General features: G+C 36.3%; 1 protein-coding gene across 1 annotated transcript in view; it reads left to right on the top strand.

The window, feature by feature from the left end:
- The window catches only part of LOC139710850 (dedicator of cytokinesis protein 9-like), a 119,831-nt gene that overhangs the window by 64,406 nt on the left and 28,754 nt on the right, over window positions 1–26,671 (top strand). Inside the window, exons 29-35 of the mRNA XM_071622772.1 lie at window positions 2,737–2,787; window positions 4,756–4,821; window positions 9,613–9,711; window positions 15,494–15,628; window positions 22,441–22,731; window positions 23,389–23,455; window positions 23,828–23,881. Of these exons, the coding sequence (XP_071478873.1) occupies window positions 2,737–2,787; window positions 4,756–4,821; window positions 9,613–9,711; window positions 15,494–15,628; window positions 22,441–22,731; window positions 23,389–23,455; window positions 23,828–23,881 (763 nt within the window). The remainder of the gene's footprint in view (window positions 1–2,736; window positions 2,788–4,755; window positions 4,822–9,612; window positions 9,712–15,493; window positions 15,629–22,440; window positions 22,732–23,388; window positions 23,456–23,827; window positions 23,882–26,671) is intronic.

Genomic DNA, 26,671 nt, shown 5'->3' with positions numbered 1-26,671 from the left:
TGTGATCTTAAATGACATGATCAGTTCAACTTTCACAACACACTGTCCAATTGGCTCCCCCTTCTTGCCAGGTCCAGCTTTTCATGCGTGTGTATCTAAGTAATATATTCCTTGCTGAGTGTGCAGACAAGACAGTCGGTGCATGAGTTGCCTGGGAGACAGAAATTGAGGCAGCTCTTGATTTCATGAAAGTGAAAGTGGTAGAAATGATGTGTGGTTGTGTTGTGGAGACATTCTGAGAAGTTCTTTGTGCAGAGACCTTTGCTGAAGAGCTTTTATTGTTCTCTCTAGAACCTGTCATTATACTACTCAACATTAGGCGTTTTCACATCAGCCCAATAAAAATGCAAGCTCGAGATATTTTTCGCGATCGCAAATTAGCACGCTATTTCATTTCCTATTCACATCAGCCCAAAGAGAATTAGCCCGAAATTTTTTCGAGCTGATTCGACAGCTGAACAGTGTTGGATATACCAGTAGAGCACGCGCTTTCAGGTCACACACGCTAGGCATGTTGGGATACATCACGCTAATTTCTTTAGGCGATTTCACATTATCAAATAGCGCGCTAGTTCGCAAATTATCCCGCTGTTTCAGAAATTTCCCGAGTTGGACTCGAGAAATTTTCTCGATCAGAGCGATAAACTTAGAGCACTAATTTGTATTCACATTATCAAATAGCGCGCTATTTTGTGATTGGGGTAATTTCCCAAGTCAGAAAATAGCGTGCTATTTCGAAACATCGGGCTGATCAGGGCCGGTGCGGCTGTGGGGGCTCGGGCCCCCACACTTTTTTCAACCCGGAAGTATGTAAGTGGCACTAAAAAAGAAATAGATCGAGATCTTGAAGTATGGCTCCGGTAAGGTTATGTGTTTTGTCTGAAGACCTTTTGTTTATAACATCCGGAAATGGGAGGGGAGAGAATGAGCTGAGGACCTTTTTTTTTTTTTTTTTTTTTTTTTTTTTTGCTTGTCAGCTGAAGAAACCCGGAAGTGGACGGGGAGAGATGAGCTGAGGACCTTTTTTTTTTTTTTTTTTTTTTTTTGCTTGTTAGCTCATGAAACCCGGAAGTGGGCCCCCACACTTTTGAAAACGCTGCGCCGGCCCTGCTGATGTAAAAACGCCTATTATCTATTTTCTTTTTATAAGGTATGTTATTGTCAGAATTTCTTTTGTATTGATTCATATTTCAAAATTGAAATAACCCCATGAGCAATAGAAAAATAGATATGATTGAAATTAACAGAAAATTATCCGAAGCTCATTTTAGATATCATTGCTTTTCATGGGAGCGTAATAATTCCAGTAGCCTTAATAGGTTGGTCTGGCAAGACTTCTGCTCTTTCCTTCATTGGTACATCAAACAAATCATCATCTTTAAGTGTCAGTATCTTGACAATTTTTTTCAAGCTATTTATTACTTGCAGTGTTGTTGTTCATTCTTTAACTCTTTGCAATGTCATTGTTATTTCCACAGTAGGAACATTTAGTGTAATTATGTCTACATATATGTATATCTACATACTTGCATTTAACTGACGAATGCCCTTAATCCACATAATCATGCTGATTTATTTCACTGGAATGTGTTTGAATATTCAAAGAGGGATTTTGTGATATACAAGAAATTGAAGGGAATCTGTTTTCTGTTTCTTAATGATGATTCCTGTTTGGGTCTCTTCATTTTCTCTCCTCCTTGCACCTGTATTTAGTTTCCAAAGACACACCATTAATACTGTCAGGTAGTAACAGGGAAAGAATTAGTCTCTGTGCATGCAATGTCAAATGTTGTCCTGTGCTGAAAAATGTTTTCTTTTTGTATTTTTTGTTTTGTTTTTGAAGCTTGATATGAAAGGAGGAGAGTAGTTTAGTTGCAGAGGTCTCCATTCATGAAGCTCCCTATTTTGATTTTACTGTTGTCTTGTCTGAAAGTCATTTTGTCCAATTTCATCTATAGATGTTCCTATGATTTGCTCTTTTCTTTCATTTTTTCAAGATGCATAGAGATTTGATGTAATCATGAGTTGTGAACCTAAACCCAAATATTTTCTTATAAAAGAAAACAAGACTAAAGCATATAGAGCATGTCATCAGGCTATGTGCTCATTTCTTCCAATAGTCCTTTAAGACCCTATCCATATTTTCAAGCTTTACTCATCAGTTATTTTGATTGAGTCAGCTTGATATGTGTGTATGTGATATGCCTTCCATATTTTGCTTCTTGATAGTTTTTTTTTTTAATTTGTTGGATATCATTTTATGTTGAGACTGTATTTTCACAAAGTTTGTTTTTTATTTTGTTAGAGAATATCTACCCGTCTGTAGGTGAAACTTTAGTTTTTCCCCATTTGCCAGTTAAGATGTAATCATGTATCTTATGGCTCATATAACCAAGTAAAAGGCTGAGGATATCTTGAGAGCAAGAAAATCTTATGTTTCCACAGCTATGCTTCTTGCAGACATGGTATATACACCATTGTAGCATGTACAGTCTCATATGTAATGTTCTGCATCTAGTAAGAGGGTGTGACCATATACAGTATGGCATTCCTCTTATAAACGAAGCAAAGCTGTCTACATATTACATTAGTATGACCACCACTTTTGTCATAATATGTTATTGCTATCATTGATGTTTTCATGACCATCATTTTCATCATCACCATCACCACCATATAATTATAATCAACACTATTATTATTACCATAATTTTTCCCACTTGTCTTTTGTCACAGCCTACATGCCTCCAAATGTTCCTGAAGCGAGTTATTTTGTCCGAAATTCTGGTATACAACCAAATATTATCACTTTTGATTTGCTTCTTATCAAGATCTTAACTCACTTCTGCATCAATCTGCCACACTCTGTTCTACAATATATCTCTTCAGTCAACTGGACTGATCTTCAGGGGAATAAACTGATAGCATCCATTACTAATACTGAGTATAGGACAATCTTTCCTTTCTGGTGTCTTTGAATTTTCTAGCAGAACACAATACTCATTAACCTACTCTTTCATTTTATATCTCTGTGTGAAGTGAAGTGGTATTGACATCTGTAAGAGTAATTCATATTTGATAGTTGTGTATACTCAGTATAGTGATAACAATACCAGTATCAGTTTTTTATTGGCATACTTATATCGTTCACTCCACCCCAGAAGCTACATACTTAAGAGCATTCTGACTCACATGTATTCAGGTAGCGTATTTTATCAATGAATTTACCTAATTTTTTTCCCCATTTTCAGTTAAAGAAATGTATATCTGGCTTTAAGTGCGAACACTCAGTACAGTCAAAGAAAAATATCCCAACCCCTGACCCAACCCCTATCTCAACCTACTGTAAAACATGATATATTCGCGGCACGAAATTTTCGCGAATTGGAGCCGACGGCCTTTTTCGTGGCAAGAAATTTTCGCGAATTGCCTCTTGCGTTCAATGCATATAATGTAGATAAGAAATTTCGCGTGCATTTTAATTTCGCGAATCTTGGTGCTCACGAAATTCGCGAAATTAAAATGCACGCGAACATTTCTTGTTTTACAGTATCCCCCTCCCCCTTACAGTCCCCCCAAATCACTTTTCTTTAACTCTTTACATGTAAGTCACAGGATACATCCTATCCATGTGTACAAGTGACATTTGAAATGAAAGTCACTGGAAAATGAAAATTTTGATTGTGATTGGTGAGATAGTGGCTGTGAGATACTGTGAGATAGTCACACGTATACCACTCTCCAAATTGTGGTCAGTGATTCAAGACAGCATCATTTTCAGCCTATATTTTTGTGATGTTTGACCTAATGATTTGACTAGTAGGATGTGTGGCATAAATCAGCCTGAACATTCTGAGTACTCTTCCCCCTCTGATAAATATCAAGTCTCAGAAGGCCTAAACATTATGTGATATCATTCTGGTTTTGTAACACTTGTTGTGGATGGCAGAGCAAAGCTGTACCTTTCTTATAGAATGACAGCATGGAAGATATTTGGACAGCGATATTCCCTGCTATCAGAAATTCAGAGCTTTATCAAATTTTGTTAAGGTACTGCAAACTTTTGTAAATACATGAATTCCATATACACTGTGTACATTATACCAAAAGGGGGAAAACTGCCAAGGTGAAAATATACAGTGATAGGCATGTATGCTATGTCTACTGTAAGATGGTGGGTTTTTCATAGACTAATAGAAAATGTGATTTTATATACTGATGCAAATATTTCCATCTTGATAATATGCCTCAGGCTTAATGATATGTAATTACTCTAAATTGACATTCAATTACAGTTGTTTTAAGCCTTTCCTCACTATATGATTCTGTGAGTTGTGTGTTAATGAATCATAACATATCTGAATGTTTATGTGTGGTAATACTACAGACCAGGGTATTCTGATTAACACACAAATACACAGATGTGACATGAATGCACATTACGTTACTTTCTGCTGGTGTGAATAGAATGAATACCCAGACCATGTTTCTATCTTTCATAGTATGGGATGTACATCTTAGCAGGAAATACTCCATGTGGATAAAGTTTTGAGAAGGAACTGTCCCTGTGTCACATGATTCTGTGTCACATGACCCTGTGTCACATGACCCTGAGAAGAAGTACGCACCCCTGTGTGCTTTACACTGTTTCCCAATGACTCTTTTCTTTTTTTTTTATTCCCGCCAATGTATGTACGCTTGCCACACTTTATTTACACACCAACATTTTTATTTTATTATTATCGCTGCCATCAGGAGTGCGTCATTCCATTTCCACCCCTTCCATGCCCGAGGCCCAGCAGAGACGCATGAGCGCGTCAGGTTTGTTGGTTGTCTGTTTGTCTTGTTTGGTTTTCTGTCTACCTGTCTAGTTTGCCGCTGACGCTGCTTCTAACAGACCCTCCCATCTGGACTCAAGATATCACAAGTTAGGCTGAGAGAAGGCCTATACAACATTACCTGGTTGTAGTCTGTGTTAGCCATGACAAAATGGAAAACAGAGTCATAGTTTGAAATTTAGCGGTAGAAAAAGCATTTCTTTCATTCTACTTTGCAATATGCTTTACTTGCCTAGGTCTGCGTGCTTGAGCTTAAAACTGATCTTAAGCCGAGTTGAGACACACAAAAATTAATAGCTGGCATTGCTTTCAAAGAGTTATTCTAAATACAGTAAGCATATCATTCTGTTGTGGGGAAAAAAAAAACAGAAACAGCGGACCTAAGATTGAAGAAAAGTAGTCTTAATAATGAACTTGATATGTTGACAATGGCAATCATTACTATCAGCTAAAGAAACAGATCAACCAAACTCATTTGAGGGTTTACCTTAAAATGCCATTGTTTCAAAAGAATATAAGTTTAAAGAATTCACAAAAAGAAAAGGGTGACATAGCATTCATACAGATAATGTGAGGGTAGTGTGAATTGAACTCTTCTAAAGTGTACTTCAGTCATTGACACACTAGAGTGAGTGTCTATGTCTAAATTTTTGTTACAGTGACTCCATACTTGCCTTCCCCTCACCCCACCTATTCACTGTTTGGGGTGTGATCTTGAAGAAAGCACAACACGTATGTAGTTAGTAAAAGAGTTACAGGTCTATGCAACAGACTCAGTGTGTTACATCCTACCCCACATGAGAATGTGTTCATGTCAGTCATACATGTATCTTCCTTATCCTGTAGTGGTCAAGGCTAAAGTATTAGTACTTCTCAAATTCTTCTCAAATTCTTTCTTTTCAAATGTAGTATGACTGGCTTACCATGCATCCATCTACTTCAAGAAAGAACTCTTTTATATTCCTGCCAGAAAATGCAACTCTATCACATATATATATTAAAGATATTTTTTGGTTGATAATGTGAACACTAGTAGTATTCATAGAGTTTCACCTCTTATTACCCTGCAAAGAAGAGGCATGTGCCCTTACATGTCTTTATGCTATCAAAAAAAAAAAATAAAAAGTTTTTTTTTACAGTGTACCATTGTACATAGATTAGATTCTATTGTCATTGTTACCCTGTGCTAGATATCCTATTCCAAGTATGGTTGTTGGTTTTTGGGTGTGTTTTTTTTTTCTAAGTCAGGGCAACATAGTAGATCAGTATAATTCATAGTACTCTAATTGCATTCCTTGGGGCGCGGGTATAGTTCATTGCATTGCTGTGTAGTTGTCACTTGTCATATATTGCATACTTTTAGTATCTGCAGGAGCGATATTCAGCAAAAAGGGGCGTGCACTAACACTTGATATTTGTGTTTGTGTGTGTGTGTGTGTGTGTTAATGTCTCAGGATTGTCTTTATGATTCGTACTAACTTGTAGACAATAGTATGACAATTACACTCAAGAGTACGCATACAATGTATATGACCACTTAGATTATTGAGTGATTAATCACCTCCCGTTCTGAAGAACATACATTGTATACCTGGGATTGAAGGTAACTATACTGTACATAGTCTAGATTAATACTGGGTGAAGTTAGATGGAGACACAGCCAGAAAAGAATTCTCCTGTTATTCAAGGTGGTCCAAGGTGGTCTCAGGCCCATTAATGGTCTATGGTGGTCAAGGGTAGTTTATAAGAGATATCAGTAAGTCATTGTTGGCCAACAAACCTGATAAACATCATCATCTTTACTTCACCTCTTCTAGGACACAAATTTTACAATAAATATATTCAGATTCAGGTTCTTGGCATGAAGCATGATATCACACAACCAGAAAGGCTCATATTTTGCTTGCGTGATTCAGTCAATAATATGACACCTTCATTTCTTTTCTATTATAGTTTGAGAGTCCCACAAAAATGTTTCCCTTTGATAGATAGACAGAAAAATCTCTGATCTAAATCTTGTTTTCTCATGCTAGAATCTGAAGTCCAGCTCCCCCCTCCCCACCTCAATGTAAACTAACTCTGTGTACCCAGCATGTCCTAGTTTTTTAGATGACATGTGACATCTCGATGGATGACCAGACAGATGGACGTTGTGGCTGGACAGCCAGTGGCATGAATAGCATGATATATATCACGTAGCCCCTAAACATTCTATGTTGCAGTGAAGTTGGTTCAATGTCTGTTGGTTTGTCAAACCTGTGTATGTTCCTTTAATCTGTTACAGTTTTTCTTGATATTGAAGTTACATGTAGTTCATATCCAAAATGAGCAGTACCGATAACTAAAGTCAGTACATTCCAAGTACCAGACTTTAACAAATTCTAAGTCACTCGCTGAACCCTATTTGTCAGAACTGCAGTCATCTTTAAGCATAATCCTACAAGTTTGACAGATATCCAGTAGGCTTGTCAATAAGTCATTAATTGCATTTCTGTCTTTCTCACACACTTCAAGCATAGACCCATAATGTTTTGGTTGTGTAGTAATATGAAGACATTTAATATCAGGCCTTGTGGATTGCCTTAGGAAAAAAAAAAGTTGTTCTTGTGGTCATGCAGGAGGTGCCAGTGAAGTAAAGACACAGATGACATTTTGCAGTGTGTAGAGGTCACAGCATACTGATACTATACACTTGTATTGAATAACTATTAAGCTGATATGGAGGTGATAACTCTAGTTTATAAGGAAATGTGAAATCTGTCTCCAGAAACATATCTGGTATTGCATGATGAGCTTGCAGAGTATGAAGTGTGATTTTAAATCCGTTACACTCATGGTGTTTGCATTGTGTTTGTGTTAATGCAGGTGATATGAAAAGCACTGTTCTTAAAATGTCATTATCCCAGTTGTACAAGTATGTTGTTGTGTTTGAGGTATAGCATATAAACATTTTAATTCAGTTAACAAATATTTCACATATTCACAGTCAAAGTATGTCACTTCTTATATATTACAGGTTCTACTCATTAGTGAGATATGAAATTGGTGTGAAACTTTTGATCTCAGTACACACTATGTACCTGCAAACTTTTCAACTTTCAACACTACAGCCTTCGTCAGCGGACTGATCCGTCTTTACCTTGATCATGTAACAGTTAATGAGCAGCTCATAGACTTTTTGAAGTTTGTAGCCCTCTCTCCTCCTCTTTGTTGAGAGAATTCCTGGAACACGGACACCCCAGCTTCACCTTTCTTTGAAGATTCCCAGCATATCCATATTGAATCTCCAGGCCACCACATGGACCTAGATAGGGAGGAAGTTTTGGATCGGGAACCTCGATACTTTGAAAGGGAAGTCAAGGAGCAATCTATATCAGGGCCTACCAACCCTCTCTCAACAAAGACAGGGGGCACTACAAACTTCCGACAGTCTATGACCGCTTTTCACTGTCATGTGATCAATGCGAAGATAGGTCAGTCAGCTGATGAAGGCTGTAGCATCAACAGCTGAGAATTCCTTCAGGAAAATATCTTGCATTGATCTCAAAAGTTTAACACCAATTTTCAGAATGAATTCCAATACAGATGAGGTTTGTTTTTTGGGGTTTTTTTTAGTGAGATATGTTTGGTGCCACGAATTTTGTGTATCTATTTGTACTGACTTCATCTGTCTACATCCATGACTGAGACATTATCTGGGCTGATGTTATCTTTATTCATCTTAATTGTATCATTATGAGGATTCAGTAAATTTATGGTGAGACTTTGTGAACAGATATGTATTTTTTTTTTTTCTGGGGGGGGGGGGGGGAGGGAAGTAAAGATTTGAGTATACGAATATAAGAACGACCCAAGTCCATGGAAGATCATTTCGAGTAAACTAAAAAAAACTTCATATCTTTTTTATTTGTCCAATAATATTCTATTTAACTGTGATGGGAAGGCAACATTGTATATACAAATTAGAACATATATTATTATGACAATTAACATTTACATTAATTGTGGAGAGGCCATTTTGTGTGGTGGACTTGGGTCGTTCTTTGATTCATATGGACTTGGGTCATTCTTTGATTCATATACATGATATTCTGCCATAGAGATGGGAGAAGGATGAGAGAGGGCGCTATTAGATGAATGTAAGAATGACCCAAGTCCTTCATTCTTACATTAATATAAGATTTAACTCATTCATTTCAGGCACTTCCGGGGGTAATTAGGATTTATCATTTACACACAAGATGAGTCCATGCATAAGCTACAATTTCCCATGTCAAACTGAATTTGGCCAAGAATTGGACTTGGGTCGTTCTTATATTCATATACTCATTTGTGTGCAGAGTGTTGCATGACAATGGATTACGTGTTGATGAGTGAAGTACTTCAAGGGTTTTGCTCATTACCCTCTGTGCACCATCCTCAGAGTGACAGAAGGTGTGTAATATTTGGTTTATTATGACATCAGCTTTAACACAGTTCCTGTCTGACAAATAACCAGAGTACTAACACTTTCCATGTGTGTGATTGTTTACTCTCTCTTGTGATTTCTTGTCTTCTTGCCTCTACTTTGCTCAGTGATGAAGCTTATATATGTTACAGCAGATGACATGACATGAAATGAAAGGGACCTAAAAAATGCAACCAAGTCTTCCTGCAGTGAAAACCTCTCTCTCCTGCCTCTCAAATCATCTTAATACTATTCACTGCCTCTGACTCTGTGTATAATTGAAATACTCTTTTCAGCTTGATTTCTGTGATGTTATCACCATTTCAGGGGAACAAGCAGACAATACCAACAGATTGTCACGAATCTCTTCCACGTCTACCGCCTCTAGAAACCGTAATAGACTTTCTTGGAGCTCTAGCTATGGAGGTTTGTTCAAAGTAGTACCAAACACAAATGACAATTTTAAGGCCAAATTTTCATTGCTTTGCTTATGATATTTTTACATAAGGAACCACATATACTAACACCACTATTTCATAAACTTGCATTTCTTAACAAAAATTACTGCCAGGACAAACTTATTCCATATTCCATAAATGCTAAAATAAAGATTTGGTGAGCGTTTCTTTCTTTCTTTGTTTGTTTGTTTGTTTGTTTTCATGCACTGATGCAAGTGCTGTGATGAATATCTACAGGTGTAGATGAAAAATTAGTCCATATGCACCAATGCCATGAATTTCTCTTCCAGTCATAAATATGCAAAATAAATCTAGCTTGCAGTATTTATTTATATCCTTTGGAGAAAAGATCTTTATGTTTGAAAGGTCATCCTCAAAAGATTGTTATCAATGTCTCTCTTCTAGTTATGCTGGTTAGATAAACTTGTATCTAGTAAGGCATTACTGACAAAGAGTAATTATGACAGAGATACTTAACACCTGTTTTGCTAAATTTGGTAAATGAAATTTCAAATTCTTGCAGACCTCAGAGACCATAACTGGTGTGCATGCTATGTGACCATAAAGGAAGTGTGTGGTGATCTAGTCTTTTAACACTTGTTTTTCTTTTCTTCAAGAATAGGTAAATGTCAGCACACACACACAAATAATAAAAAAGAAATCAATGCTATTTGTACTCTTTGTGAATTATGCATGGAATAGGTATGGCTATAAACTGGCAGACAAGGGCACACTGCATGATCAAGGTTTATGTGACTAACACGCTTTGTTTCAATCACTGCACAGCTAATTTAAACAAAGGGTGGGTAATGGAAATAAATCATTGATTTGAATGAATGTGTAATCAAGGTTCAGATGGGACAAATTATTTGGATTTCAATGAAGGAATCACCATTTTCTGTGAATGGTAAAATATCCATGATGGATTTTGTTAGATTAGAAAATAGATGAGTATTACTCTAATCAAGTGGACCAGACCATTCTTTGAGATGAATTGAATTGAATCCTTTGAGATTGCCTTGTGTGGTGACTTGGCCAACATTCAAGCAGTCACTACATGAATGAAGTATCTCCTTACAAAATGTCTTCCTATAAAATATGTGATAAAAAGTGTAACTCCAGATTTAGAATGATTGATTCACAACAGTGACCAAGCATTGATTTGATGGATATTTGATAGCTACTTTGTATTTCTACAGTAAAAAGCATGATAATGCACAGACATTTAGATATGACTGGACCACAAACATAGCTTAAATTTTCCATTGCTCTAGATTTTTTTAAATCCATGAAAACAAGTGGTATTATTACTAATTGCCAAAATCTGCAATTTTATGCTTTCACACATACAGAACGGATACTAGTATTCACATGCTAACATTTTAATTTCAGTTTATGATATTCTGTTGGTGTCTAATTTCTTCTTTACATATATTATCATATGTTGTGACTAGCAGGCTAAGATATAAATCTATGAGCAAGCTTTTAGAAAAGGAGGTTTTTCATTTTTGAATTAAAAATGTATGCATCATATTTTTTTTTTTACATTTGCATGTGTCACATATATCAGTACCAAGGTATATCAAGTTTTATTTTGTCTTATGGTGTAAAAGGTTAAGAATTTTGAAGTTGAACTTTGTGGGGGGGGGGGTATCCTTGCAAAGGTTATTTCCCAAATAACACTGCTATCAATCATTGCATCTAGCTGCTGCTTTCCCAATTTAAGCCATAAATCTCAGAAAATATCTTTGGTAAAGTAATGGATAAAAACAAGATGAATGGTTTCAAAAGTGAGAAACAACTTAGACTCATAATGATTTAGTGAGTTAGAGTCTGTCATGTCATAAAATATCCTTTGAATAGGATGGTTCAGTTTTAGGTAAATAAATTGAATTGAATGAATTAACTGAATTGAATTGAATTGAATTGAATTGAATTGAATTGAATTGAATTGAATTGAATTGAATGGAATTGAATTGAGTCTGCTAAAAGATATAGCCTGATTTCTGAATCCAGCTGGAGGCTGAATGTTCAGTTTATTCAAGGTAGTGGATCTGAGAATTATTTATGTAAGTTCTTATGTAAGTTCTTGATCAAGATTCTGACCCTTAGAAGGTAGATGATCATATTTTGAGGGTAATAGAATTGACAGTTTTGGGTCTGGGTCCAGATGTTGCAACATAAATATTTATATTATAAGACCAGGCAAACACATTCTATATGGCAAAATGTCATAAAGTGTATTTGAAGATGGAAATTTCTGACTGGATGCAGGTAAAAATTGATCAGAGGGGACAATTTGATTTCTTTACTCAGGTAGATTGTAATGTCTTGAACCAGATAAAGTCATTTTAGAGGGTAGATTGTAGTGTCTTTATCCAGATAAAGTGTCCTTAAGTTGAACATATTACCTTTTTCATGTGGAGTCTGCTTATGTAGCAGAGAATTTCCAAATAAAGCAAATAATGTATCATGCTTACTATCGAATTATCTAGTTCTTCTCTTTCTGAGTGATTAGATGAGATCAGAAACAGAGGTAGGCCTACTAGGAAGTACTGTGCCAACCAAGTCAACAAAACTTTCAAGGCTTTTTACAGAATGATCAGAGTAACCTTAGCTCATGGTGGAGTAAACTTTGTCTGTTTTACCATGGTGAATGCAGTCAGTCTTTGCATTTTCATTTGATACCTGTACCCAACTTGGTGAAGGAGGCATAATGTTTTCAACATGTCTGTCTGTTAATAATATCTCTTTACCCTTATTATTAAGGGAAAATACAGTTAATTTTGTGCAGAGATATGTTATAGTAGGAGGTATGTATCTACTAATCAGATTTCAGCAAAATCACCAAGGTGAAAGGTCAGGTTATTGGCTTAAATGTCATTCCAAGCAATCATTTCAACAAGGAAAGTCGTATTATTGGTGAACAGGATGGGAATAGATAGACAAATCAGGTTTGTTCAGTAAAGGTCACTAGTTACGGTCAAGGAACATTGTGCTTCAATCATTTAGGGCTTGTACTAAGGAAGGGTAGCAATAAAAGTCAAACGTCAAAGGAAACCAACACAAGCTTAAAGTGACATTTTCTAGCCATAATTGTCACTAGGAGAGTCAGTAGTAATGCCATTTTTATGATGTAGGTGATGAAACTTGATAGGTTTGATTTAGTTTGTGCAGAGAAAACCAAATCCTTAAATTAGTAGTCGAGTTGAGTAAACTTCATGGAAATGTAGAGAAAGTGTCATGTACGTTATGTACTTAATGCTTGATTGATAGTGATTGCATTAGATAACTAAGGCATCCCTGGTGACTGCACTCTCTATTCGTGTTTTTCTATAGTCGCTTTCATGATTTCGGAGAAAAAAATAAACTGTCAAGCTTTTTACTCAGAGGTTTCCATCAAATGTCATGAATCATGTAGATTTCAGATCAGCACTGAGACTTTCATTTCTCAGTGAAAGTATAAATAGTCTTTTCATTCATGTAATGGCATAAACTTCTTTTTTTTCCAAACAAATTCTTTGAAACAATGGTATTCCAGAAGCACATGCTATCTACAGAAATGTGTTTTATGCAAATCAGATGACCTTGAACAATAGTGTATTGATCATCCGAAATATCTTTTATTTAGCCCTTCATTTTGAAATAAAGATTATTTCACCATTGCAAAAAAAAAATAAAAAATAAAAAATGCTTGAATTTGCCTGCTTTTATTAGCTTATCTAAAACTGCATGGATAGTTTTTGAATCAATTCTTTGTTTTTCTTTCAATTTTGGCATGATTGGCATGATTTTTCTTTTTTAATATGATGTAATCATATACACATAATTTGTATATGCATGTCTTAAAGTAATATCTTCTTGACATACATGTACAGGAAAGTATATTACTATTTTAACTTTATTTGAAATTTAGCAGTGATCAAAATTGTGTGTTGTTTGTTTGGGGTTTTTTTAAAGACAATTCCAGTGAAGATGAATGTGGTAAATGAGTGCATATGTGCTATTGTTTCATTTGACTGCAGTGAAAGATTTTGAATATGGAATGTCTAGATACAGTGTAAGAAATTAGACTTTAGAAAATTCTGACCATCAAATGTGAATAGTACCTTTAGTTTAAAATTGTGTGCAGATGCATTAAATTAGATTTCATTTTGAGATTTCTTTCAAATTCTATTTATATAATAGATGCATATAATAACACTACATATATAATATGTGTATGGCAATGTAGAACCCTGAAAAACGTGAAGGGGAGGGGGGGATCATACAGACAATGCAAATAAAAGCACTCATACCCTTGTCAGGCATAATGTGTGAAGTGAATGTATGCTCAACTTTTGAATGTTTGTGATAAATGTTCAGCTCACAATTTGTAGGGCTGGCTTCAGAATTAAGTATTACATGTACTAGTATACATCGTCACCCAAAGCACAGCTATCATTTAATTTAGTAAATATTTGTCAAGTGGAAATTAGTGCTAGTGACTTGAGAGGGCGCTCTTTATGGATACATCATGTACTAGGTGTTTCAAAAAACATTTCCCACTTTTGATTCTTAATAATTCAAAAACTACATATCAGATAACACTGTCATTGATATGAGTGATAGCTGAATAGTGTACAATTTGGTTGAAGGTGGTTTGAATATGAAAGCATAAATAAGTTTCATGAAATCCATGATTAATTTCACAGTTAGGTTCCAGACTTTGCTCTGTTTTCAACCCTCTGTACAAAATTTCACTTTGCACAGGGGTCAATGGGTGTGTATGGGAGTGTGTGGTTAACACCCTGACAATGGTCCTGAACAATGGCCAGGGTTTGAATGCTTCATTATTCATTCATGAGAAATCCCACTATCACAGCTAGTCTTTATTCAGCCTCTGGCAGTATCTGTGTAAAGTCAAACGCCTGTCGATACTGTCGTTGAGTCTCGTCAGTGCTCTCCCTACTTCTGAAAAACAAATTTACATTGTACAATGAATACCTTCTGTTCTATCGTAAACGTGGTGACAGGAAGCAAAGAAAATCAATTAGAGTATACACTTGTGTATATGGAGCCTTAAATAAATCTACTCTGAAACAAATCACCCCAATGATAAATGCTGCTGAACTCTTTACCAAAAATGATCTCTTTTTATCGAAAAAGCGAAAAATTTGTCAGACTATTTAATTAGTAGACAGTTGTATTAAAATGAGGAACTTTAGATCATTTATGCTTATTCATATCCCAAATTTAGTGATATGTCAGAAGCAAAATTTGAAAATGATTGCCAGCTAGAATGAAATGTGGTGTTTGCAAGCACTTTACCGTGCATGAATTCAGACTAGCAGTGCCCAGGGCAATCCACATGAATTATTGATTAAGCATTCATGTGCCAGGGAGCGCCAGACTGACACCTAGCCAACAGGTGGTTCAGGCATGTCCATTGTTCAGGGCCATTGTCAGCACACACTCACATACCCATCATCGGTTCCTGTGCAAAGTTCAATTTTTGTACAGAGGGTTAAGATTTGACCAATATCTGAAACCTTACTTCAAAATCAATCTTAGATTTAATGAAACAGATTTATGCTTTCACGTGCAAATTACCTTCAACCAAATTGTACACTATCCAGCTATTACTCATATCAATGACAGTTTTATTGAATGAATACTTTTTGAAATATTTATGATCAAAAGTGGGAAATGTTTTTTGAAACACCTAGTACATGTAGTTGCTTCAACTTTGTGCCTCCTATACACTGTAGGTGAAACAGCCGATGCTCAGTTCCTGCGTGGCTTACAGGCCATCATTACCCCGCCCACAACGGGCTTCTCTTCAGCCTCAACCTCTCCCTCCGGCTCCAGCAGATCTAGTAACCGCTTGTCCTGGAACTTTCCAGGTGTGTGGTGGTGGTTGTGACCTTTGAACTCTTACTTCCAGAGTTCACTCACTACCATTTGGTGCCATTTCTTATTCTCATCAACTAATGCTTTATAATCAGCTACTATACCCTGCAGCTGCAGCCTATAAAGCTTTAAAATGCCAAGTTCCTCTACAGATGCGACATAGCAAAGTTCTTTTTATTTTGATTTATTTCTACCAATATATATTTTTCTAAGTATATCCACCAGTCCCATAGCCTCTTCTGTTAATATTCATGTGAGTAGCAGTATCCTATGACCTTTGACCCTGTGTTATATTATCTGTTTAGCAAGCAATTCAACACATATGACATATGTGATTTCAGTCAGTGGCAGGTACATGCTTGACCCTTGTAGCTTGGAACCTATATAGACAGACACCTGGCTAGACATGTCCATGCAGTAAACAGTGATGTAAACATAAATGTACCTTGTAGCAGTGTGCATTTATGTAGCATATCTACTGATTAAACACAAGACATCCTGGTACAATGACATTCGAGTAGACAAACTTCCCATTACAAGTTAAGTAATTCACTTTGTATCAGGAGAAAAATAAAATTTTCCTGATTTTATTTGCAAATAATTCTGAAGTTAATGTCATTTATCATAACACATGGCACAGATAAATCAAAGTGTGATCTCAAAAAAAGAAAGAAAAAAGAAATGCAATCACATAGCAAGCAATATACTGTATGGGTATCATGGATGGAGAGTAAATTGTTCTCTGTGTAAGATGACTGCTACAGTGTATTAGCACTTGTCATATTTTACTCCTAGGATACTATGCTCTAAGTACATGTTGGAAGATAAAAATGACACAGCATAGCTTTTGCAGTCAGTATCTCAAAGGGACTTAAATGTTTCCTGTGATTTGATGCTACCCACAATCTCTTGTTATCTATTCTTTCACAAAATGGTGTGATTATTTGACTTCATACAAATTTCTAAACTTTAGTAGTATAGATTTATGTATCTGTTTGCTATTACTGTCTCCTTTGTGTTATCTGGCTAACTTATTCTCTACAAGATTTAGCTATCCTCACAGGCTTTACACACAACCTATCACGTTTCCATATGCTTGGAATTAATTTGCTTTATAATAAGCCCACATTTTACAAAGCCTACATGGAATCTTTGCCTTGAGCTCCAATACAGCCTATGAAATGATGAAATGAATCATAAAATTCAGTTGCCCAAATTAGTCATCATAATGGGTTGACATAGATTCAGTGGAGTTAGTGGATGGTATTATGAGAGCGTTAACTAAAATTCCTGTCTCATCGTTTTAACTGTTATTTCTCAAGCTGCTGAAATAATTAAACAGCAAATCACATTTAGAGATTAAATTTCTTAATCTTATTATACCTCGTACCTTTTCATCTAAAAGAAACTATTTTGTGCTTCTCTCCCTTATTTTCTCTTTTGCAATGAATGCAGAAAATTTGAGTTCTAATTTCAATATCATTGATTTTGTACATTGACATTATATTAAATTCCACTAAACTTGTTTGACATTCTGTGTCATTGGATTCAATTCTATATTTTTAGTTTTATGGTTACATATAAAGCATCACTGATATTAAAGCTGTATTAAGATTTCAGCTGTTCATTCTAAAATCAACATTTTCAAACTTCATTAACCCTCTGCTTTCAACTAATTTAGTTTGCATGCTACACGTATTACTTTCAAACAAAGATTTTAATGCATTGCATTATGGTTAGAAAACAAAAATATCTTGGCCACATTACAATACATGTACATGTTAGTTTAGGTCAGTGTGGAACAAATGTGTTAGTTTAGATGTTGTTTGTGTGTTTTTTCTTCTTCTTCTTTCCCTTTTTCATAGAGGTTCATATACTTATAAGGTTTCTTATTGCACGACCTTGAATGTCTTGTTTTATACCCTCATTACATAGAGATTTGTTCTCATGGTCACTCGTTGGAAGCAAAGTTTGATGCTTGCGGCCACCCACCAAAGTGTATCGGATTGCAGTCTGCGTACCGTTTCATGAAAGTTGTCAGCCCTGCCAAGTTGTCAATCTCTGTCAATCACTATAGTAACAGTCAGTGACCAGAGCTTCTCAGCCAACCAAAACCAAGGATTTTACTGAAATTGTCAGAGACTGAAAACTTGTAAGGGCTGTCAACTTTCATGAAATGGTGCCAAGATGAATCCGACTTGTGTAGCTTGACTATCAGGTCAGTGACAGAAATGTCACTCTGTGATCCTCACGGGGCAATCTTGTCAGACTGTCTGACACTGACCTGATAGTCGACCATCATAAGTTGGATTCATCAGATTACAATCCCATAGGCTTCACTTGGTGGCTGGAAGCAACAAACTTTGCTTCTGACCAGTGACCAATGAGAAAAAAAAAATCTCTGTGGAACGGAGGTATTAGCAAGGCATGAAAATAACAAAATTGGGATTCTGATAATGGCCATAATTTCCTCATTACAGTAATGGGGTTGTGGTAATGGCAATGATTTCCTATTATGACAATGGGATTCTGATAACCTGTGATTTTAGTTGCTAGAGTCGAGACTTTTTACATGGATGTCAAATGGCTGCACTGTGGTATTCACACAAAGCTTCATGTTTGTACTTGTTTTGATCTATTCCCTCCTTGAGTCAAAGAAAATTGATTCATTCCCAAGAATGAAATACATTCATACATCAGTGGATGGGTGTGGGTGCAATTTTTATCAAGTTATCTTTCATCCATGTTTTAACTTCTATCCTGTAACCATTACTATTAAAGTATTATCGATATGTGTATATCCAAGTCATATGGATGTATCATATTGTGTTCTTACCCATGGAATGTCCAACTTCCCACACATATATGGTGTATAACCCATTTACATAGTTAGGTTTTCTATTTACAGCCAATCTTTAATGAGGGTGTACTTAACAATGCATAACTTGTCATATGGCAAATATCACACTGAAATGGTTTGAATGTCTTTGTAGCAAACTACAAACCACGAAATCAAGTCAGGGTTACAGTATTTCAATGTTAAATCATCATGTGTGTGAATTCGTATTTTGATTTTAGCTGTATGCATGCTGTGAACCATACATTCTACATATGTCAACTTATTCATGTGTTTAGTCTGGTATATATGTAACTTATATACTACATGTATTTTATTGCATGCTAATAGCGGGTGACACAAAGATTTGCCACCAACAAAGCAGACCAAAAAAAAAAAAAAAAAAAGAAAAGAGGGAAGCTTAGTGGAAAAAGAAACAAGACCTTTTTTATGATTTTACTCTCACTTCATCAACATCCAATAAAGTTTGCTGTATGTCAAGGGAATTACTCTCATTATCATATATATCCATATATGTACATGACATATATATTTGTAAAATATTCTTTACAGTACCTTTTACTTTAGTGTACATGTATGTCAAAATCTATGCAAGCATACATCCTATGGACAAATGATAATCATCTAGGTTACCTTTCAGATCTTGTGTGTTGGTTTAAGTTTTCCTTCTAATGTCACACACACACAGAGGACCTGTACATTGTGCAATACAATTTGTAAGAGAATAATCTTAGTTTGCAATATGCCATTCAGTAGACCAGTGAAAGTATTCACTTATGTGGATGACTTCTAAGTATGACATGGTTTAATGGAACCTCAAGGACTGTTATGTACACAGCTATGACCACATCATTAAGCTTTGTCTCATAAGGAGGTCTTTGACTGTCCTGTACATTGTAGTACCATAAAACCCATCTATGAGGTGCACTCCCGAATGGGTGACATCCCGAACTATTCATCTTTAAAAAATGGGGGGAGCATTTTTCTTGATAAGTGATGTTGGTGATCTTCAGATACAAAGAAACCAAAAAACAAGAGCAAAAGGCTGCCTTCTCTCTCTTTTCCTAATACCATATTTACATTGGTCCTTGAATTTAATGGCAGACTGATGCAAGATGTTGTTCTACATTGGTTTAGCATACATGTAAGTCGCAGCTTAAAACACATTCATATCGAGCTCACTGTTTTACACATACTACACTGGCATTGGGTCTGGTGTATTCATATTGAAGCAAGTGGATACACTGAACGTTCCATCTAAGTTTAGTCAAAGCCCAGGCCAAAAGTGAAGAAGTAATATAAAACAATGAAACTAGAACGACAATAAGATCCATGCTATGTGCTGTTTTATTCATTTTCACCCCCCCCCCCCCTCCCGACTCTGTAAAGAAAAGGGATGTATTTCTACTCCCAGCTTTGATTTAAGGGTTTTCATGTGTGCTTGACATAGGATTTTTTTAGCAAGTCTCACAGTATCAAAGGACAATTTGGGTGTCAGTAGTTTCATCATTTATTACTGCCTGGAGTTTGGAGCCTATAAAATTCATGAATTCAGTCCAATGCTCCGTGGGGGGTTTCTTGCCTGCTTGCCATCAGGAGCTTGCAGATTTCACAAGTCTAATTTTTCTCTGCTGCTTTTTGTCAACTTGCAAATATCACATTTGTCAGGAGCCCACTCTACTGGAAAGGATTAGAATATTTTGAGTCTGTTCACTACATTCACTGCTGTCACTGGCGCCCAGCTAGCACCCTGCTCTATCCAAGACAGGTTTAGCCTTTGTCTAAGGCTGTGTTAACCCGTTGAGGACGGGCTGATTTTGCTACATTTCCCATAGACACTTGCCCGAGTATACTCGGGACTCGTCCTCAACGGGTTAATTGCAGAACATGAGGAGAAGGTAGTCATGCAAGAAGGAATCAAGTCACCAGGGAGAGGCAAGCCCCAGCAAGAGGGCCACTGGAGACCCATCCAAGTTTTCTTTTAGTAGGACTGGTGCCCAGGTTAGGCTTTCTCCCAGTCTGTGTTTGATAATCACATTTGCACATCACTAAAGGCCTTTCAATGGACATGCTCAGCCTTGGTTATCTGGCTCTTTGCTCAAGACTGTCAAGGCCAGCAACAGCATGAGGGCCTTTGACCAAGACTAGGACAGTTGATGATCCCTCTGTGCTGGTTAACTGAGGCACTCCCAGCATTCTTGGTCTTTCTGGAGCTGGAAATAAGTGTGCCATGTACTCCAGATTTGTGAATGCTTTTTTTTCCAATATCCATATTGTAATACCCTGATTCATTCCGAACATTTCTTTTCAAAGTTCCAATGCTTATGATGCAAAAATATTGTCAAGTGGTGTATCAATTGAGGATTGGACTACAATAACTTATGACCTTATTCTGTGTTGTTCTATATGGGAGCTATAGTATAATAACATGTATGACATACTTGTATCAAGTTTGAATATGAAATGTAGAGTGTACCTTTGCCTTTATGTTTCAATGTTAACATTATTTGTATGCATGCTCATTGCTGTTTAGTGCATGTTGCCTGTGTGCCTGTTTTCATTGTTGATTTCTGTGTAATTGTAATTGCTGTGCATGCATGCTTGATCAGTTAGTCTTCATTTCTTTGCATATTCATTATTTTCTGTATTTTGTCCTTACCATTCCAAAATGTGTACTATATAACACCAGCTACAGTGTATATCCCCATAAATGAGGCATTCCGTGTTAATTATTCCTTGATCCCTCCATTGCTACAATCACACAACCTGTTTGAAGCCCACAGCCCACCTTTATGTGGGTATCACCTAGCCCCATTAGTCATAATGACCACTATCTGTAAATTGGTGGGAAAATTCCCATGTTTCCTCCATAAATTGATCACTAGCTACAAATCAGCATGGCAGGTTGGTATGGGAGCACTGAACCTGGGGATAGAAACATTCCTTGGGAGGGTGGAGGATTGTGAGGGCAATCCTGGTAGGCACAGGGTAATCATCATCCATCACTCAATCCACATCTCTTAGGGACAGTGTTTGTCATCAATGTTCTCTTTGCCAAAGAAAAAAAAAGAAGTATTTGTTCTTCAAGCATAATATGTAGCACAGATATTCATTAAAAAATTCATTTTGTGACTTTTACTCAGCACAAACATTTCTATTCACAGTGCATCATATACATGTACATGCACTTGCTTCAAAACAAATCGTTGGCATTGGAAAGGGTTGACTGATATAAGTGCAGGTGACAACAGCAGAAAAAAAATATGATCCAATTTAAGTTTACGATCGTTTAAGTTTTTAAAGAGATGATACATTTTGCCTCCTTTCTTTCTATGTACTGTACCTGCTTGTGATTGTCTCATACCAGCAAGTGTACAATGTGTTACAGTATTCACTTACAGTGTATGCTTTATGTATGCATTGGATGCAGTGGATATGAAATGGGAAACATTCTTTATACATACACTTGTAAGCATTCTTTCTCCATAATAATACAAAGCCTATTTCAAATTGATGGAAATTGTATGATAGAATTCAAAACTCTATTTCAATTTTTGATTAAATCACTTGTGTCACTCCTGTCAGTAGTACACACAAAACAAAATATTTTAGCCTTGACTCAAGCACCTCATGAACAACAAGGTGCAAGTTTCTGTTTTGTTTTGCTTTGCTTTGTTTCATTTTTTCTTTGTTGAGATTCAGCATTCACTAAACCCATTGATTTATACTATCTTTTGTGTCACTTGTTGGTCCATCAGTTCATAATAATAATAATGTTTGAATTATTCCAGCCTTATACTTCAGGGAAGAAGGTAAACATGCTAAAACATTTAAATGGTGGTCAGTCTCATTACTTGCTATTATCTTGGGAAAAATGTTGTACTAGAGAATATACACTCTGTATCTCTTACATTCTCAATTCATCTGCATTTGTTGATTGGTTGCTAGGCGGTACTCCCTCCATCTCCACGCCCCGCCCTCTCACTGACAAGGACCGGGCAGGCTCCAGCAGCTCTCTAAGTAGCAATACAAGCTCCAGCATGGGTCAGATCCATGTCAATGGCAATGCTACCCACAGTTCTCTCAGTGATGCTGTTAGTGTGGATGGTGGTCAAAGTGGCATTCAACGGTCACACTCACGCTCCAAGTCTTCGGCTATTATGTATGACAAACTACTGGACCATGAGATCAAAGACCTACTCATCTGCTTCCTGTACATAGTCAAGAATGTCAATGAAGGTGTGAACCTTTCTTTAACCCTCCTCCCTCCCTCTGCGTGCCCAACTTATTTCTTGTCCATAGGTTTGTGTGTGAAATTATGCACATTTGACTCACTGGCACAGAAAGAGCTCAAGTGAAATATATTGATATTTATATCGATATGCAATGTATATTACTTGTTTTAGAAGTATATTGGAACATATTTCCTTTTTTTTTTCTTCTTATGACATTTGTCATGTGGATCCTATCGTAGCTTTTGCAAAACATCATTCATGACTGTTGTCACACCACCCTGATGTTGAATTTATTCCAGTTCTGTCTGCTGTGAAATTATCTTTTGGAGACAATTTAAAGATGAATCAAAGAGAAGAAAATAATAAATACAGTGGTAAAAGCAGGAAGAGTTCGGAAGCTCCTGAAAAGCAGATAGCAATATCGTGCCAATGCATGGATTTTTGGTTGGTGAGAGGGGGCTGTTAAGAACTTAATTTTGTGCTTTTGATGAGATCATTTTCACCTACATTGATATGGCATACCTCACATATGTATTTTTTAAGCTTCTGACATTTTTGTTTTTAAGCTTCTCAAGCTGTTGAAAAATATCTCATTCAAAAAGTTCCTGTTGTGAATATGTTTCAAACATGTTTATGCTGTATTTCTCTTCCCACATTGTAGAAGTACTACTAGGATGGTGGAGCCAGGGCTCAGAGGAGGATCAGCTCAAACTCTTTGATGTCTTGGAGTAAGTCTACATTGGTGTCCCTGCCCCCCCCCCCCCAAAAAAAAAAAAACAGGTCCTAAAAAAAAAAGACAGGTGTTAAAATACAATGTATACTGAAGTCCACTGAATAACTACTCATTGGACAACATGGATGCTCTTTTCATACAGTCAACCAATTGGAGATTTTCATTCTGTAAAAATAACAAAATTACAGGTTTTTCATGACCTTGTAAACCTAAATCTGACTGCACATGTTCTCACTGTGCATCATTTGTCTTGCCTTGAAAGAATGATGCATGGTGCGGACTCTTCATATGCACACAGAATTTACTAGTGTGGTTTGAAACAGGCTGTGGCTTTTAACCAAGTGTCATCCCATCTTTTCTCCTGCAGACTTTGCCTCCACCATTTCCGCTATGTGGGCAAGAAGAGCATCATGACCAGCAAGTGAGTCTATTCAGTCTTTTATTTCAAAATTAAATTCACTTTGTATTTTCTCCTCTGATTGTATAATCACTTTGATGTCATAAAATGGTGTATTTCACTTCTTTTTACTGCCTCCGCAATGAAGTGTCACGAGAGACATCATATTTTTGGGTTGTCCATCTGTCCATCCGTCCATCCTTCCGTCCATCCTTCCGTCCATCCTTCCGTCCGTCTTTCCCTCCGTCCGTAATCGACTTTGTGGATGATGCAACTTCAGAACCATGTGAGATATCCAAATGAAAATTGGCATATGTATGTATGAGTGAACGAAACTATGCCTATCAATTCGTGGGTACACATGCTCAATGTCAAAGGTCAAAGGCCACGGTCAGATCCAAAATTTAATTACCACCCCATATTCCTTCAATGCCTAATGGTATTTTCATGAAACTTACTGTATATGGGTATTACTGAACAAAGATTGTCTAGAGAAAGTTTGGGGCCATAAGGTCATGGTTCAAGTGAAAATGCTTCATATTTCTTCTTCTTTTTTTTTTTCTTATCCTGAAAACGACGTGAAGTATCTTCCATAAAACATAGTACACACACAACTGTACATGTTATGCCTGACAGTGATTCTCTTTGGAAGTATTGGGTGATGGGATCAAAGGTCAAAGTTCAGGTTAAAATGCTAGAATTGTACTTATTCAATGTGGTAATTACAGTTTTTCCTTGATAAAATATCTCAGTGTGTACACTTAAATTAAACTTGGTATACATGCATTACCACACAGGGATTTCTGTAGGGAAAGACTGTGTTATGGGGGTCAAAGGTCAAGTGAAACAATTTTGCCACCCAAATGAAACTTGGTTCAAGGAATGTTTATTTTACTCAGCAGTCATATTTTGGGGTTGTGCCATCACTGTTTAAAACATATAATTTCAGTTTCTTGGCAATTATGTGAAACCGTGGTCTCACATTGTTAAGTGAAGCTGTAAACCTATTGGGAGAATAATGTGATACAGGGGAGGCATACCAGTTGCCATAGCAACATTTTTAGTCTTTGATACAAGTGATTTATGTATTTCACTACCTCCCTGTTTGTCCAAACCAGAAGCAGACTCCTGCAAGAAGCAATATTTGAACGAGTTGACCGATCGTAAGTCACTCCAGTTTAAATCTAGATAGCCTGACTTTGGCCTTTACATTAGTTTGGTCATTTATGCAATTGCAGCAAGCAAATCTGGAATCCTTGTGTCTGGTGTTGTTGCAGAAACTGGAATGGCATTATTTCAGAGCTAGAAGTAGTCCTATCGATGTCTAACCTGAAGGAATTGGTGAATCATGCAACTTGTCATGCTAGATGTACTCATCTTTTCCCTGTTCTGAATTATAGTAAATAGTATCATGTCTGCACAACAAGTTCCCCACAGGGCATGTGTGTCTACTATAGTTTGTGTTTGTTATGTCATTAAAAGGAAATCATGATACTTGGTATACATGTAAAATGATTGAGACAATTTTTTTAATTGAATACTGGAATAGAGAGATGGGCTTATATGGCATTCTGTATGTATGTTGTGGAAATTTGTAGGATTGAAAGGCTAAACTTGCTTTATCCAATCACAATATCAGGAAGTAGGTATGTGGGTGTAAAATTTTTGTATATGTGTGCTTGTGTGTGTGTGTATGTGTGTTTTGATTAAGTTAGCTTGATATTTTCTAGAATATAATAGACATTTGAAATAATTAAATGCTTAGTTGTCTAATTGTGTTAGACCTAAGACAACTGATGGACAATTAATAATCATACATTTTCATAAAACCTAGAGCCAGTGCTTAATGTAGTTATAACCACAACAGTGAAATGGACAAAGCAAGAAAGAGAAATCACATTTCTAATTTGTCACAATGTAAGTAGACATTAGGGAATATTAGTTGAAAAACATTTTCAGAATGTTACTGTCAAAGAAACAAGTCTTAAAGTGTGCACTGCTAATTTTAGAAAAGGAGTGAGTTTTATACATACATACACTGTACGTCATGTTATTTAATTAAATGAGTGTTAGTTGGATTGGAATTTTTTTTAAAAAGTGTTTTCTAGCCGTTAATGTACATTCATTTCATCCTTTCTGTCTGGTACATTGTACTAGGTGTTTCAAAAAACATTTCCCACTTTTGATTCTTAATAATTCATAAACTATATATCAGATAACACTGTCATTAATATGAGTAATAGCTGAATAGTGTACAATTTGGTTGGAGGTGGTTTGGATATGAAAACATAAATCAGTTGCATGAAATCCATGATTAATTTCACAGTTAGGTTCCAGATTTTGCTCTATTTTCAACCCTCTGTACAAAATTTCACTTTGCACAGGGGTCAATGGGTGTGTATGGGAGTGTGTGGTTAACACCCTGACAATGGTCCTAAACAATGGTTAGGGTTTGAATGCTTCATTATTTATTCATGAGAAATTCCACTATCACAACTAGTCTTTATTCAGCCTCTGGCAGTATCTGTGTAAAGTCAAACGCATGCCGATACTGTCGTTGGGTCTCGACAGTGCATGCTCTCCCTACTTCTGAAAAACGAAATTACAATGAATACCTTCTGTTCTATCGTAAACATGGTGACAGGAAGCAAAGAAAATCAATTAGAGTATACACTTGTGTAAATGGAGCCTTAAATAAATCTACTGTGAAACATATCGCCCCAATGATAAATGCTGCTGAACTCTTTACCAAAAATTATTTTTTTTTAATCAAAAGGCGAAAAATTTGTCAGACTATTTAATTAGTAGACAGTT

This window comes from Diadema antillarum, unplaced genomic scaffold (genome assembly GCF_040938485.1).
Source record: "Diadema antillarum isolate AM-2024a unplaced genomic scaffold, OU_Dant_1.0 seq00001578_RagTag, whole genome shotgun sequence".
NCBI classification, from domain to species: domain Eukaryota; kingdom Metazoa; phylum Echinodermata; class Echinoidea; order Diadematoida; family Diadematidae; genus Diadema; species Diadema antillarum.
The sequence above is the reverse complement of the archived record's forward strand: the minus strand, read 5'-3'. Positions and strand labels throughout refer to the sequence as shown.